The sequence below is a fragment of the Antechinus flavipes genome, chromosome 3 (genome assembly GCF_016432865.1).
Source record: "Antechinus flavipes isolate AdamAnt ecotype Samford, QLD, Australia chromosome 3, AdamAnt_v2, whole genome shotgun sequence".
Lineage (NCBI taxonomy): Eukaryota > Metazoa > Chordata > Mammalia > Dasyuromorphia > Dasyuridae > Antechinus > Antechinus flavipes.
In genome coordinates this window covers 85,679,932-85,697,151 of record NC_067400.1, presented here as the reverse complement: position 1 = coordinate 85,697,151, position 17,220 = coordinate 85,679,932, and the positions used below count along the sequence as shown (strand labels likewise).

Sequence of the window (17,220 nt, the reverse complement as noted above, 5' to 3'; positions counted from 1 at the left end):
ACAATTGTACAAATTCAAGCATAAAATTTCAGTGATTTTATCAAAAATTAATTCTTCTCCTATCAAAGTAAAGTCAGTTTCTAAGAGAATTTTCCTGTCTTTTATCTTCACTACCACCACCCCAAAAATTCACATTTAGAAAGCAACAGGAGAGATCTAATGATGCTCCTGGTGTTTTCCCTTGACATTCCAAGAGAAACAGGAAGCCATTCAAGGGCCCCAGAAGCCAAGGCTCTTCTTTCTAATTCCCCGACTAGGAAGTGGAATTTTGAAACCATGCCTGAAAGTCGGGACTAATTTTCCCTCAAAGGAGAAATAATGAAATTAACATTGGTCAACTTTAACATGCTTCTCCTTTCCTCATCTGGCAGCGGGGATGCAGGTATTTACACACTGGAACAGCACAGTATTGAGTAGATTAATCCACAGGGGTTTGGATCCTTTTTTTTCCTTTTAGGTAGCCTCATTTACTTTTCTGTTGGTGAGGAAGAAGTGTAGAGGATTGCATGCCCCCTTAACACATGGACTCCACGGTCACCAGTCAGCAGGCTGCGGTGTATTTTGAAGCACTTTGCTATCATGACTGAATTTTCCATGATGTCTTGCAACCCAAGATATGACCTAGGAGTAACTGAGAACATGACTGACTGTTCCAGATTTCCTGATACAGGCATTTTGTATATAGGCATTTCACTGGTTACTTCATAATAATGACCCTCTCTGATCCCCTTCCAAACCCTTGTGGCCGCTCTGCAGCTGCTGGCTTTGTAACTTCATGTAGAATTCTATGATTTACTCTCAGGGTTGGCAGAGATGGATTATTACTGCTACAACTGTTATTAATGAGGTATCATAATAATAATAAACATTGAACGCCAGTAATTTGCTAGGTGTTCGTGTATTTTTAACTAGAAAAAACCCCTCTGCTTTAAATTTGATGACATGCGTAGATTTTCAGCATCTTATAAATTCAAATACATGGTAATTGTATGTGTGCTATGACTAATAGTATAGTGTCAGAAGCCAGCATAGCAGAATTCTTAAACTGTAGTCAAGAAATCCCTCTGAGAGCTTGACATTTGTCAGGTCGTAATTTTTGGTACGGAAAAGTCTGCTCTGGCAAACAAATAATTGTATTTTAAGCAAAATATAGTGATTGTCTATCATTGTAATCTAATCTGTTGTGGTTTCTTTTTTTCTTCTTTAGATATACCTGAAGGAAATCTTGAGAGAAATAGGCATTTACAATGTTAAGGGAACCCACAAAAATACCTGGGAACTGAAGCCAGAGTACAGACATTACCAAGGAGAGGATAAGAGTGATTAGGATGACTTAATCCATATGCCCACAAGAAGCTGATGATAGGGTGGGCTTGTGACTGTACTAAGCAAACCCTGCAGCCGTCCTCAAAACTTTCAGCAGTCTGTTAAAGAGTAAAGTGACGGGTACTTTTTAATTCCTCCAGCTTCATTTCTTTGTTTGTTTTTTAATAAAGTTTCTAAAGTTTGGGGAGGAGGGGAGTTATTTATAAAAGAAATTTGTAATAAACTGATACAAGGGATTGTTTTGCTTAAAAATTGGTTTTATTTTCAAGTGTTGACTTTAAAATGTCAAATGAGGAAAGGTTTTCTAACACCATAGGAAAGACTTGAATTAACAGCAGATGTTTTCTTGGATGAAACTTTGCCATTATCTGCCCACAGTGGACAATCGATTCAAAATAAACCTGAGAAAGAGAGACCACCACAGTCTCCTGAATGAAAAAAGCAAGACTTCTTCACTCTGAAATATGCTCAAGAAGAATGTTACCTGTTAAGTTTTTTTTTTTTTTTTAATGTGATCATGTTTTAGGTTTCAGTTTATCAATAAAAGAGACCATTTTAATTTGTACCAGAGTATTTTATATTCTTGGGGCCCTGATGATTCTAATTTGAGGAGTAAAAAAATGAAGAACTACTTCTCTATTGTTTCTCTTTAACTCAGTAGAAATGTTGAGTTACCAAAAGGTGAAGAGGAGACAGGCAACATTAAGCCTCTGCAAATATATAGTAGCTCAGTGTATAAAGCTCTGGGCCTGGACTCAAGAAGACTTGAGTTCCAATTCTGCCTCAGACACTGGCTATGTAACCCTAGACAAGTCACACCTGTTTGCCTTAATCCATGGAGAAGGAAATGGCAAACATTCCAGATCTTTGCCAAGAAGACTTATGGATAATATTGACACACCCAAGTGATAGGACAAATCATTTAAAAGGCTTGTTGATTTACTTGAGTCTCACAAAAAGAGGTTTCAAGGAAGGAAATTTTTTAAAAAATAAGAATTTGTGAAGTCCCATCATTATGGAATACTTTAAAGCTAAAGTAATTCTAATTTTTTTTAAATCTTAAAAAAAAATAATAACCTGACAGAAAAGACAAAGCAGAATCTTTTGTGATAAAGGTCTGGAAGTAAAATAGTCATTTTCAGTTTGGGAATGGTTAAATGTATTATGGGATATGACTCCTGGAATATTTTTGTGCAGTAAGAAGTTACAGATATGATGAATTCAAAGAAACATGGAAAATTTTATGAATCCATGCCGAGTGAGTTAGCAGAATCTGAAGAACAATACACATAATGGCTTCAATAACATAAATTTAAATATAACTCTTAAGGAGGCAGATTCTGAGTAATTGAAAAATCTTGTCACGATCTCCAAGCACAGATAATGAAACACACCTCCCCTCTCTAGTCAGAAAGGTGGGATTTTAGGACAGAATATTTCAAGAGTTGTCTTGCCATGATCTGACTTTTTCTTTGTTATAAGGGAGGATTGGATTGTAGGATTGGATTGAGAGGTATATTCAAAAATAAGTAAAATGTAAGAACAAAAAGCATCAAAATTTATAATACAAAGAAAAATTGAGTCAGTAACTACAATAATGTAAACACACACACACACACACACACACACACACACACACTGAAAAGGCCGCAAAACAAAGTCCTCAAAACAAGATAACAGTGTTTCCCCTTTTTTCCTCCCATGATATCTACTCTTGGAGAACTCCCTCCACTTTCTCTTTTGTCTCTGGTTGCCTAACTCTCACACCAGGAAGCATTCAGAAAGCAGATTTTGATTGATGAATTTGATGATATTGATGTAGGGCAGAAGCGTTAACTAGATAGAACAGGGGTCCCTGCAGGTCACATATTGACATAGCCACATATGTTGTGCATTTTTTTTTTAATACAATACAGTAGAATCGGGTAACTACATCTTAATATGATTTGGGCCACACTCAAAAAGTATTGTAGACTACATGTGCCCCAAGGCTTCCTTGATATCTGTCCTTAATGCATAAAGTGTCAGTTAAGAAGGATATTGAACAAATTAACTTCAGTTTCCTCATCTATAAAATGAGGATAATAATATATGTACCTATCTCATCCTTAGAAACCTGTCCCAGGATTGTTTAACATTCAAATGAGGTGCTTTGCAAACTTTAAAGCATTTTACAAATAAGATAACCTACAAACACCAAAATTTATTTGCTGGCTTTGAGAGCTACTCAATTTTCATTCCAAAGAGAGACAGCCCTTAATGAATAATCTATTTTAATATAAAAATTACTGGAAGAGGGACAGCAGCCATATTTCCCCTTTAACATTGTTTACAACATGTCAAAATACTATTCTACTGTAAGAAAGGATATAATATTGTACTGTAAGAGATGGGAAGACACAAATTAATATAGAATAAAGAATCAGGAGAAGACTACACAGCAATATTATAATAACCAATTGTGACAGACTTGTCTGTTCTGATCAATACAATGATCTATAACAACCAAAGTACTCATGATGTACCCAATTCTGATACAGAGTGTAGAATGAAACATGATTTTTTTTTTTTAACATGGACTATGAAGTTTGGGTTAGCACCCTGGATGCCTTAGAATTAGCTGGAGTCAGGATAAGCAAAAGTCTTTATTCTTGGTCTTTAGGGGGAGAAGTGAATTGAATGGATGCAGGATCTCCACAGTCTTCCTTCTCTTCCTCTACTGCCAAAGTGACTCTGGCTTGTCTTACTGCACCCCCTAATCCCTCCCACAATTCTCTGTATACACCAAAAGATTGAGCCAGCACAGGATAGTGAGAAGGGCCATTTTCCAAGCATATGCTAATAGAGTATTGTCCAATTGGTAATTAGCCTTAAGTGATCGGTTGTCCAATCTCAGTGCATTTACTCAGAGTTTCAGCCCTTTACATCTTCCACTTTCTTTTGTTTTAGAACACAAGTGATCACACCCTCCCTGACTTCTCAGGAAGGGAGGTGAAAGCACTAAAAAGGAGATAATCATGCCCTCCCTGACATCTCAGAAAGGGAGAAGAAAAGCACTAAAGGGAAGTGGAGATTGCTAACCGGTTTCTGGGCTGAAGGGTCTTACTAGAAACAGGTATGCACAAGCCCATCAGCATGGGAGGTATTACACGAGCACATAGCAATAACGCAGAGGCTATTAGTGATGACTCTCCCCACAGTCAGTGCAGGCTTGATGTGGTATAACAAACAGGAATTGTACATGCAAGTAACGGTATAACAAACAACATAAATCAACATGGTGTTGTAAAAGATTGCCAGAAATACTAGAAGGAGAGTGTGTAAACAGCAGTCACACATAAGCCTTCTTCAGCAGCCAAGAGATAGTCCAAAACCAATCTATTGTCCATTGATTCATGTGTCAGGAATCCAATGATTCCCCCCAAGTTTTTAAAGTAATGCAACAGTCTTTTTATGTGTTAGGGAATCCAATGATTCCTGCAGATTTTGAAGTCCTGCAACAGTTTTATCATTTCTCAGAAAATCCAATGATTCCTGAGGGCTTTCAAGTCCTACAACAGTCTTATCATATGTCAGAGAATCCAATGATTCCTGAGGGTTTTCAAGTCCAACAATTTTTGATGTCCATGAGTCAAACACCATAACTGCCATGCTTTCCGTAGTGAACACAGAGACGAGACCACCCGATGTTTCTTGGGTCTCCTTCGTTTCAAGGGTCTGCTCCATCTCTCTGCGATGGACAAGGCGAATACGACTCGCTGGCACCCATCTGATTCCTTCTCCACATGTAGAGATACAAGCAAACCCTGTCCCCCAAGCAGTTAGCCTATCTGGTCCCTTCCATTCACCACTTTCTGGGTCTCTCCACATCACCTGGTGATTATCTAAAGATAGTGGAGCTGCTCGCACTGGACACTGCCCTGGTGACTGTGATATTAGGATTTGTAAAAAACTATTCTGGAAATATCTTAATTTGTATTCACCATTATTTTTTCCAATCTTTATGTTAAATTGCTATAATTTTTAAAAAAGAAGAAGAAGACTGATAGACCTTATGTTTCACTTGCATACCCTCTCAAGAACTCAGGGTCATTTCTCAGTAGATAAATGCTCAAAGGATATGAACAGATAAGTACAAAAAAAAAAAAAAAAGGAAATGATCAAAACCAGGAGGGGGAAATTCTCCAAATAATAATTTACTTTAAATTAAAATAATTGTAAAGTTCCACCTTATATCCATCAGATTGGGAAGGATATCAAAAAAATGAAAATAATAGTTGTTGTACAACATGTAAAAGGACAGGTGGCATTAATGAAATTGTAAATTGACAAAGCCATTTTAGAAAACAATTTAAAATGATAACTCCCCCCCTCCGAAAAAAATCACTTCAAAGAAGTGGGAAAAAGACTTATATGTAGGGGGAAAAAAAACAATAAACACTTTTTGTTGTAGCAAAATTGTAAACTAAAGGGATACCTATTAGGGAAATGGCTGAATAATTTATGGTATATGAATGTAATGAAATTATTGCATCATAAGAAAAGACAAAAGGGATTGATTTAAAAAAAAAAATCTGGGAGAGATTGTACAAGGTGACCTAGAGTGAAAAAATCAAAACCTAAAGTGAAAAAAAATTAAAAGAAAAATAATTTTTACAGTGACTACAACAGTGTAAAAGAAAAGTAACTCTGCAAGACTTAAGAACTCTCTTCAATGCAGTAACCAGAAATTGCTCCAAAGTAGAGGTATCAGACATACTACATACAGACCACAAGACCCTCAGAGATAGCCAAGACAGATTAAAATGTAACTGTGAAATATTCAACAAAAGTAAGTAATGCTCATATGTGTCCATAGGGATCCTTATTCTTTGGATTTGATACCACTGCTCCAGAGGACTTCTTAAGAGAGAAAGTGGACTAGAAATGAAGAATAACATATACATTTTCAAACATGCTTATATAATGCCAGAGAAACTGAGTCAAGACAGAGATTAGAGAGTTTTTAATGTTTTATTTGGATTTCTGAGAGGGAGAGATTGTGCTGGGGGCATGCTGCCCCTAGGGCTGATGTCCAAAGCATCCAGCAGCTCATGTGAGCTTCCCAAGAAATATATATACATATATGGCTCAACTACAGGTGTAGGCCGAGGTAGGGGCGGAGTCAGAGCACTGAAAGCAGGAACAGACTATCAATCCAGTTCTAACAGGATGGGGGGAGACACCAGCCATTCTGATAAGTAGGGAAGGGCTGGGGTCATGATGTCTAAGATAGAAGGTCTGTCTCCTTATCTGGATCATCATGATTGGGGGGAGAGGTGGATGTTGCAGTATTGAGCAGAACAATTAGGAACTGAGACAGGACAATTTAGGGAAACTGAGGCAGGACAATTTAGGGAAACTGAGGCAGGACAATTAGGTAAACTGAGTCAGGACAATAAAAGGGAACTGTGGCACAACATTCCACACTCTCTTCTGAATATTCAAATCATTAATTCACCTTCCTCTTGATACCTGGAAGGTCTAACACTATAATTTTGACCAACTCTGTGTGAAACCAAAATAAAATAGAAAAATGAAAGGTCTTATGGCAAGGACAAGTCTCTCCCTGATAACCCCAGAGTTAATCAGCAATACACAAAGTTCCTTCTTACAAGCATGTCCGGTCCTCTGCAGTTGGGGAGCATCTCAGTCAGAGAATCCAGTTTGAGATGGACAGTTCACTGTGAGTTAAGTCTGTGGTCATTTGTGCATTAAACTCGGCCTCTTCTTACAGAGCAGCAGGCTCAAGACAGTCGGTGCTGCCCATTCAGAGGGGAACCTGCTCCAGGGGAGAAGGATGAGGCTTAGAATAGCTCCACCTGTCCCCACCCAGAGGAACAAACAGGGCTGCAGAAAGGATCCAGATTTCTGAGCAGAGTGTCAGAGTATGCAAAGTTAGATCAAGACAGGCAAACCTTGAAGTTTTAAGAGGCCTGGCACCAAACTGCAAGGTCCTTTGAGATTGCTGAAATATTAATTAAGGAACAGGGATTACAGGACTGGAGAAACAGATCAGAGAGACTGCCAGTCCCAGGACAGGTGTCTGATTTCTGGTTGTTTCTAAAAAATAATCCCTAAAACTAAGTCTGCCAGGGCAATTCCAACAGAATAAGGGGTTCAGAGTTAAAACAACCAGCAAATTATAGTGCAGTAATTTTAAGCAAGAAGTAAAAACAAACAAACAAAAAAAAAAGCTGTTTAAATAATTTCCAACTCAAGCTGAATTAATGAAATAGGGGGTGAGGCAGAAGTGCCTAAGGCAAAGTGAATAGGAATTGTTCCCATTCTTTCAGGTATTGAGAAAAATCCACCAGTTTCCCCAATTTCCTATGTCTCCCTCCCTTTTTTTCTCATGGAAAGGAATTATCAAATAACCATCCCATATATAAATCCCAAGAGTGAATCAAAATTCCTATATAAAACAGACTAATACAGTAAGGTTTCCTAAAAATCCTCAAACATAACAGCAACAGTTACACATGTTTAACAATTTCCATCCCAAGTCTTAAACACACAGTAATAGCTGACCCAGTCAGGGTTTAACAGTCATTCATCAATCATTCCCAAATTCCTCATTTCAATCCAAAGTACACTAGGAGCAGGGGTGATGGTCTCTCATTCAAAAACTGCTTTGTGCTGAGGACGGTCGGAGATTCTCAGTCCAGGAAGGGGGATGGATGTGGTGTGGCGTGCTAACAATCAAAGCTGATTTAAGTCCCAGATATAGCTGTAATTTGATCAAAATCTATGAAAAAAAAACACAAATCTCACAGATAAAGGTTAGAACAGTCTGAGAGAGAAAGCCTGGTCCACAAGGATTGCTACAAGATGTGGGGAAGCCGAAATAGATTGGCCAGCAGCTTCCTATGTGAAGAGATGTTTTTCTCACAGGACAGGCAAAAGGCTGTCAACTATACTCTCAATTAAAAAAAAAAAAAATCAATTAAGTCTCACAGACCATTGTGCTAATCATCCTCTCATTATTTAGAAACCTTTTTTTTTTAAACTTGAATATCCAAACACAATATCCAGTACAGATAGATGACCAGGCTAAATACTTATTTGTCCAATTATTTAGGATATAATGATTACATATAACCAGATTGGAAATAACAAGGTATGACATAATTGAATTGCATTAACAGTTTCTATTGACCATTGCTCTGATTAGAGAGATCAGTCACAGGAGGAAAAAAAATGCAGGACATGACTATAACATCCTACTAATTGTCAGAGAGTGGAGCTTCAAAACTCCCAAATAATATTAACTATAAGCCCAAGAAACTTTACCTCCAATAACAAATCCCATTAACCAAAGTTTCAGATAAATCCCAACCAGGTATTTACCATGACCTTATATTGATAACAATAAGAAATTTGTCCCAGTAAGTTCACATCTTAGAACAATTATCTTTCATATCCAAGTAGATGTTTCATAAGTTGAACATTATACAAATCATTTTGCTTTTAAATACCTAATACATTGCTATACATAATATCCTAATACCGCATAAAAGAATCCAAAAAGTTCTTTAAAATATTAAACTTTTAGGAATAACCCTACCAAATTATCGATCACATTTATGACCATATTCTTTAACCAAGGAAACCATTATGTTTCAAAAGAAACAAATATTCAGTCAATTAACTTAGAAGAGGGTCTGTCTCTTAAAATCACTTGTCAAAGCCAAGCCTCTGTAGAAAGTGGCTGGAACACATTTAGTGGAGGGGCAAGGATTCCACGTGGCCACTCTTCTATATCAGGCTTAATTGGGGGAAGGGGACTTCACATAGCTACCCTTCTGCCTTTCCCCTATTCCATGTGGCCTTTCTCCTAACTCCACCACACTTCCTGACCCTCTACTCAACTTCCTCTTTCCCTCTTGCTACATATTTTAGCTAATTCCCAACAACCTTTCTAACTAGAATCTCCATTACTAAGGTAGCAGAAAGCAGTAGGAGAGTGAGTTTAATCTTTACCTTCGAAGACAAAAGATCCTCTCCCGTTTCTCCCTCCCCCACCTCTTCTTTCTCTTTCCAAATACCTTCCTAATACTTTCTCTTACTTCCTAAAGTCATGCAAACTTTTAATCAATTCTTCATAAATAACTTTCATTCTCCTCTCCTTTTCCCTTCAAAACTGTTAAGATTCACAATACAGTGAACAGCTAAGTAACTCCATAAAACCCACATATGTCCAGCTGAGCTGGATTTAAAGCATAATTTATAATGTTAACAAATTATCCAAAGTGTTTCAGAAGGTAACATACTTTACCTAATTAAAGGCACAGCACCCCTTTCAGGCAAGTTAATAGAACTACTCTTTAACAAACCATTGTTTTTAAGATCTTATACTCAAAGATAACCAAATCCAGCCTGCATGGGCAACAATAAAATTATTTCCCACAATTTCAGGATCATCCTAAAATTCCTAATCAAATGTTTTCTCCTTCCTGAATTTCAATCAGATAAGGTTATATTGCCCTTTACTCTAGCAGGCTTTGAAAACCTGCTCCAAGGAAAAACCGTCTGCCAATTTTAAAATAGCCAAGCTTTTCTATTCCTTTACTTACAAATTAGTACAACAGATAAAAAAGTTTATAATTACAAGCAAATTTTATACTGAAAACACTTGCAACATTGAAATAACCAATTCTTAATCATTGTTCTTAAAACTTAACAGAGCTCTTGCAGTAACAAAACAGATAAGTCACCCAGAACACAATTACATTAACCAAAACATTTAACACATATAACCAGAGAGTGCCCCAGAAGGCGCTCAGAGTTAGCTCAGACCAGATGTGTCTTAGAAGACACAAAACCAGAGGGATCAGCCAGCATCCTGGAATGATACGCTTCTCAGAATTTAATGCCCATTGACATTTTATTTTTCTGAGAATCCAGATGCTAGCATAGACAGACAGAATAGGTAAACAAATCAGATTATGTTCTAAAACATATTCTCCCGTGGCCAAAATGGAGTGTCCACCATCAGGCGTGGCTGCAGCTGAAAAACTGCTCTCTTTCCCTGAGACTCTGGAGAAATACAGAGGGCCGGCCTCTCCAGGCCAAAAATCCAGATCCTCAACCACCCCAGGCCCAAGGTCAAGACCAGAAGGTCTCTAATCTCTAATCCTGCTCTCATTTTCTAATATCTCTCTGGGGCCTCCAAAATGTAATGCTGAAGAAACTGAGGCAGTATAGTGATTAGAGAGTTTTTAATGTTTTATTTGGATTTCTGAGAGGGAGAGATAGGGGTTCTGACAGGGAGACACTGGACATTCTAATAATGTTTATGATAGAAGGTCTTTTTCCTTATCTGGATCATCATGATTGGAGAGTTGGGTGGTGGTGTAGGATTGAGCAGAAAAATTAGGAACTGAGGCTGAATAGTTCAGGGAAACTGAAACAAGGCAATTTAGGGAAACTAAGACAGGACAATAAAAGAGAACTGTGGCACAACACTTAATATGTGACTGTGTTTATTGATTGCAACAGAATGTGAAAGGGGAAAATAAAGGATCTAGGGATAGTGAGGCAGAAAAAAATGAAAATGCAAACATAAATAAGGCATTTTTTTAAAGTGTATATAAGAATGATTGTGAATAAAATACTACTGTGGTATAAGGAATGAGGAGCAGGATGGTTCTAGAAAAAGCTGGGAAGATTTATATGAACTGGTGCAAATTGAAGAGAGCAGAACCAGGAAAACATTGTACATAGTAATTGCAGTTTTATATGGTAATCAACTGTGAATGCCTTAGCCATTTTCAGCAATACAAAAACCCAAGACAATTATATAGGATTTGTGATGGAAAATACTACCCACTTTCAGAAAAAGAACTGATGGAGTCTGCAGATCAAAGCATACTATTTTTACTTTCTTCTTTTTTTCATTGTTCTTTTCTTGTGGCCTGTTTCCTCTTTCACATCATAATTAATATGGAAATATGTTTTACATGATGGCACACACATAATATATATTAAGTTGCTCACCATGGCGGGGAGGGGGAGTGGTACTTGAAGGAGGAGGGAAATCATTTGAAGCTAATTTTTAAAAATGAATGTTAAAATTTCCTTTACATGTAATTGAGAAAAAAATGCTATAGAAGAAGAAGAAGAAGGAGAAGGAGAAGAAGAAGGAGGAGGAGAAAGAGGAAGAGGAGGAAGAAGAGGAGGAAGAGGAGGAAGAGGAGGAGGAGGAGGAGGAAGAAGAGGAGGAGAAGGAGGAGGAAGAAAAAGAGGAGGAAGAGGAGGAGGAGAAGGAGGAAGAAGAAGAAGAGGAGGAAGAGGAAAAGGAAGAGGAGGAGGAGGAGGAAAAGAAGAAGAAGTTTTGCTCAAATATATGGCAGAGACACAATTCTTCCTGACTCAAAAGCCATCTCTTCAGTGTAGACTCAAGACTATTATATTTATGACAGCACTAAATCTACTTAAAAAGTGTTCCCTCTCCTGAATTCTTTGGCTACCATTTTGGTGCCATTGGGATGGTATGGCCAAGCAAGAGAATCAGATTCTCCCCATCTTTATGGAATGTTCTCAGCCTATTTATATCAGCTGATACATGATCAGTTAACCTTTCTGTAGCTACTTCTCCTCTTCCTTCCCTCTCTCTCAGAGATGCTGTCATTTGACTGCAGGATGTGGCAGAAATGTCCATCTATAAATTAAAATTTCTTAGGCATTGAACTGTCATAGCTATTTAAAACCTTTATCACTATTTGGGACTGCCTCAGCCAGTGACTTAAATAAAACAAGAGAACTCACTGAACTCTACCTTTTAGACAAGATCATAAGATAGCAACATTTTGGAGAGTTCACAAGTATTCTTTGGCATTTAAATTCCTGTCCCCATTTCATCAGTCCAACCAGCTTATAGCTCCCCTTCTTTCAATACATCATAAAATATCTGGGTATCTAAACATACCCATTCTACACATAAGTCCAACTCCTAAGTACAGCAGCCAGCCTCATTTCAGTGATGACAGATTGGTCATGTCCCTGGCTTTTAATATTTTAAATGATCTTATTAGTGGTGAAGTTTGACTTTTAAAATATTACTGGCAAAATACCTCCTCTGAGATCACTCTCCCAGATTGGCAATGGTAGTTTGAGACTAAGAAGAATAACTACTACTTATTTTATGGCTCCAGGGGTCACTGTGTGAGTAGCTGACTTGTTAACACTATCTTTTGAGTCCCCACTGGGATATTTCCCTTTAACAGTCAGAAAATAAGCTCAATTAGTTCTTTCAAAAGGGCATTTACTCAAACAGAATAATAAAAGCACTAGTTATAAAGTATTTCCAAAAAAATAACTGGGAATACAATCCCCCACAAACATATAGGATATATAAGAATGGTAGGACTACTTCAGAGTCCAATTCTTTTTGTACAGCAAAATAACAGTTTGGACATGTATACTTATTTTGTATTTAATTTATACTTTAATATATTCAACATGTATTGGTCAACCTGCCATCTGGAGGAGGGGGTAGGGGAAGGAGGGGAAAAATTGGAACAAAATATTTGGCAATTGCCAATGCTATAAAATTATCCATGCATATAACTACTAAATAAAAAGCTATAATAATAAATTAATTAATTAAAAAAAAAAAAAAAAAAAAAAGAATGGTAGGAAAGAGTCCAGGAAATACACATGGCCAAGGCAACTAATTACTTTGGAAGTTCAAAGCTTTAATGTATTTTCTTTTTCTGGAGGATCCTTTTAAAGTTTTCTGTGGGGCATAGTGTCAATAATAGATGAATTGCTCCACTATTCAGCTAGCATCTTCAATGGAAGGATAGCTCAACTGGGCTTGGTCTTCACAGGGTATGGCTTCTTGGCTGAATGGTTCATTCCACTCTTGGGCTGGGTCAGTGGGTTGATCTGCTTCTAACCTGGTTCCTCACTAGGCTCAGCTGCTGCTAGACTGAACTAAATACTTTGCTTGGCCACTTGAAGCAGACACTACTGGTGAGCTAGATGGGTCATTCAGTTGCTAAACTATTGCCAAACAGCCAGGCTGGTTCCCTGCCCCTGAGAAACTTTCAGTAGGAGCAAACAAACTGCTAGGACATGACAATCCGGTGATTGTTGCTGCCCTAGTCTAGGTAGATTGTGCAATTATTGGACTCTTCTCAGGAGGCAGTATTTCTAATAAATAGGTAGAAGGGAGAACTATGGGCAGTTGCACTCTCACCACCTTTGGCCATTGGCTCCACTGGGTGGTGCTGGGCTCTCTTCAGTTGGAGAGTTATGGTGCTCTTCTGTTACAGGGTAATGATCTAACTTGATGATCTTGGCAAAAAACATTTGCCAAATTCTTAAAGAACTAATTGAGCCTATTTGCTGACTGTTAAAGGGAAATATCCCAGTAAGGACTCAAAGTCTCTCCTCCTTGACCCTCAGAGCCTCAATGAAATTTGTCATTTTCAGACAGAAGTTGGGAGAGATTGGACAATCCTTCCTATTTTGGAATCAGTTCCTACAAATAAGGATTCTTCCTCGGCTTATGATGATCTGTCTCAATTCAGCCTGTTACACTTCCCAAACTCTACTGAGGTCTTGTGTAGATGATGGTCTAGGTGCAGTGATTCTCAAAGTATGGTCTAGAGAATCTTGGGGATCTCTGAAACCCTTTTAAAGGGTCTACAAATTCAAAAATAGTTTTTATTTCCAATATGGTAAATGTCTATAAATATAACCCAGGTAAACAAAAATACTTTGGAGAGATCCTCAATAATTTTTAATAGGGTAAAGATATTGAAAACAAAAGTTTGAGAACCACTGGTAGAGAATGTAGAATTTAGGAATACAGCCTAGAAGCAAGCTCGTTGTTATTGCTGGCCTTTTCAAAGGCAACTGACCTATTCATACTTCTGGGCCTTTCTAATTTATGGAATATTCATCTTACATCTGAAGGCCTTTCTTTTTCCAAGTTAATATTTTTTTCTTTTATACCTCTTGCCTTGGAGCTCTATTGAAGTTTCATTGTATGATCCAAGACAATTCCAATAGACTTGTGATGGAAAATGTCATTCACATCCAGAGAAAGAACAATGAAGACTGAATACAGATCAAAGCATACTATTTTCATGTCTTTTGTTGTTGTTTTTCTTTCTCATAGCTTTTTCCTTTTGTTCTGATTTTTCTTTTACAATATGTCTAATAAGCAAATATATTTAAAATGTTTGTTTATGCATAAACCTATTGTTGTCTTGAGGAGGAGGAAGGTAAGGAGAAAGGAAGAAAAAATTTGGAATATTACAAAATCTTACAAAAAAACCTTACAAAATAAATGTTGAAAACTATCTTTGCTGGAGAGCAATTTGGAACTGTGCCCAAAGGATTATCAAACTGTGTATACCCTTCAATCCAGCAGTGTTTCTACTGGGCTTGTGTCTAAAGAGATCACAAAGAAGGGAAAGGGACCTGTATTTGCAAAAATGTTTGCGGCAGCCCTTTTTGTAGTGGCAAGAAACTGGAAACTGAGTGGAGAATGGCTAAATAAGTTATGGTATATATGGGATATTATTGTACTATAAGAAACGATCAGGAGGATGATTTCAGAGAGGCCTGGAGAGACTTACATGAACTGATGCTGAGTGAAATGAGCAAAACCAGGAGATCATTGTACCTGGCAACAGCAAGACTATATGACGATCAATTCTGATAGACGTGGCTCTTTTCAACAATGAGATGTTTCAGGCCTGTTCCAAACATCTTGTGATGATGAGAGCAATCTACACCCAAAGAGGGCTGTGGGAACTGAGGGTGGCTCAAAACATAACATTTTGATTCTTTTTGATGTGGTTTGCTTGAACTTTATTTTCTTTCTTATTTTTTTTACTTTTGATCTGATTTTTCTTGTGCAGCAAAATAATTGTATCAATATGCATGCCTATATTGGATTTAACATATATTTTACGATGTTTATAACATATATGTGATTACATGCCATCTAAGGAAGGAAAGAAAAAATTGGAACACAAGGGTTTTCAAAGGGTGATGCTGAAAAAATTATCCTTGCAAAGTTTTGAAAATAAAAAACTTTAATAAAAAAAGAAAACTGTCTTTGCATATAATTGGGAAAAAATAAAATACTATTAAGTGGGGAGGGGAATTACTCAACAATTTTTAAAAGTCTCACTGTAGTACACTATTACTATAAGACTTAAAGGAGTTTCATAGAAGACTTAGGTGGTCCATTTAATGCTGAAGACAGTGGACTCTTTTATTTGCTCCTCTAAAGGCTTAACTGAAAGTATCTAAGGGAGTATGGAAGAAGCAGCAGAGAAAACAAGGGGAGGCTACTAGGTTGGCAGCCAAGTGTTGATATCACCATGGCAATTCAAGGAAGAAGAGGAAAAAAGTAAAATAATGGAATCCTCAAAACCTCAGACACAGTGGTATTCAGACTATAGAAATTGGGGGAATCCAAAATGGTCTTTTAAGCGGCTACTCCAGGATTTGTGCAACATTACACTAAGCTTTCCCTAGGATACCTAGGTTCATGCTCAGGAAGCTGAAGAGGGCCAGATAATTCATAGGCAGGAGGAAGGTCCTGCTCAGGTGGGTCTAATTGGTTTTGTACCTCTGAGATTACAGGCAGAGAAGACCCAATTAACTAGAAACTGCAAACCTCTGACTTTGAAGCCAGATAAGATTCTTCATAGGGAGAGGGGAACTGGAGTTTTAAAGAAAAGGCATAGCAGAAAGGAAAGAATATCAGGCAGGAGGGAAGAATGTTCCAGCCAGTGAATAATTTTTTTTTCTGTTTTCTAGATTATGACAATGACAAGAGGTATTTGTTATCAGTGAAGCTGTGGCTGTCTTCCACTGGGACTCCCTTATCCATTCCAAAGCCCCCTTACTCTGTTTATATTTCCCTGACTGCTGGAGATCAAAAAGTGGGAATCTAGATTTCTAGGAATGCAATGGAGGAGAACAAGAGGCTACTGAGGGAATAATCTAATTTCTCATAAAGGGAAAAGTAAAGATTTCTTAGTGTTACCCATCACATCAGAGTAAAGGAAATTAGTAAAGGTATTAGTGAGACTGCTGAAGAGAAAACTAGTCCCTTTATATTTAATGCTTTTTAGAGGCTCATTTACCTAGGAGAAAATAGTGAAATACAGAAAGTGCTATGGGCATTTGGGCATCAGAGAAACTGGAAAGTTCAATGTTGACAGAGTAACTTTCATTCCCTAAAATTGCATTCAATAAAAATGAAAATAAATAGAAAAAAAAAAGAAAAACAATTTTATTCTTTTCTATTGCCAATTCCCTCTGAAGCTCAGCTTAACTGGTTTTAATGGTCTGTAAACAAATTGCCTTGAAAACTTTTTCTCCTTTACAGATTGCAATGAAAAAAAGAAGCAAGGTAAAATATCGCCTCTGGTATTCTAATAAGGTAGAAAAGTAATTGAGCTGAGAACTACTTAGTTCAAGAAGAAATCATTCCTATTTTGCCATATGCTCTAGTTGGATACTAACATCAAATCATAGGATCATAGGTTTAAAGCTGGAAGGAACCTTAGTTGGTTTAGGTTGCCTCAACTTTTACCTGGAAGAACTATACAAGGAGTCATAGTCCTCCATAGTCCTCCAATTGCCAGGTAGCTTCTCCAGCCCACAGGATTATTCCAGCTTTTCAAGCCGGCTTCATTTCCTTCTAGATACTCATTCCTGCCCCAGCTCCATAGCGTGGTGACTGACTCACTGGGTGATTTTACTGGAAATTGTGTATGTATAAAAATGGAAAGGAACATACTGATAATGACTATCAAAACAAGTCAACAAGGATTTGTTAATGATGATTCTTAATCTCTTGCAGTCAGTTCTAAAATT

The 17,220-nt window shown here is 37.4% G+C and overlaps 1 protein-coding gene across 2 annotated transcripts in view; it reads left to right on the top strand.

Annotated features, from left to right (window-relative positions):
* GTF2F2 (general transcription factor IIF subunit 2) overlaps positions 1–1,891 on the top strand; it is a 172,154-nt gene extending 170,263 nt beyond the window's left edge. For both annotated transcript variants that reach the window (XM_051983841.1, XM_051983843.1), the window contains one exon: positions 1,208–1,891. In XM_051983841.1, the coding sequence (XP_051839801.1) occupies positions 1,208–1,327 (120 nt within the window). In that variant the 3' untranslated portion in view covers positions 1,328–1,891. The remainder of the gene's footprint in view (positions 1–1,207) is intronic.
* Positions 1,892–17,220: the final 15,329 nt, after the last annotated feature.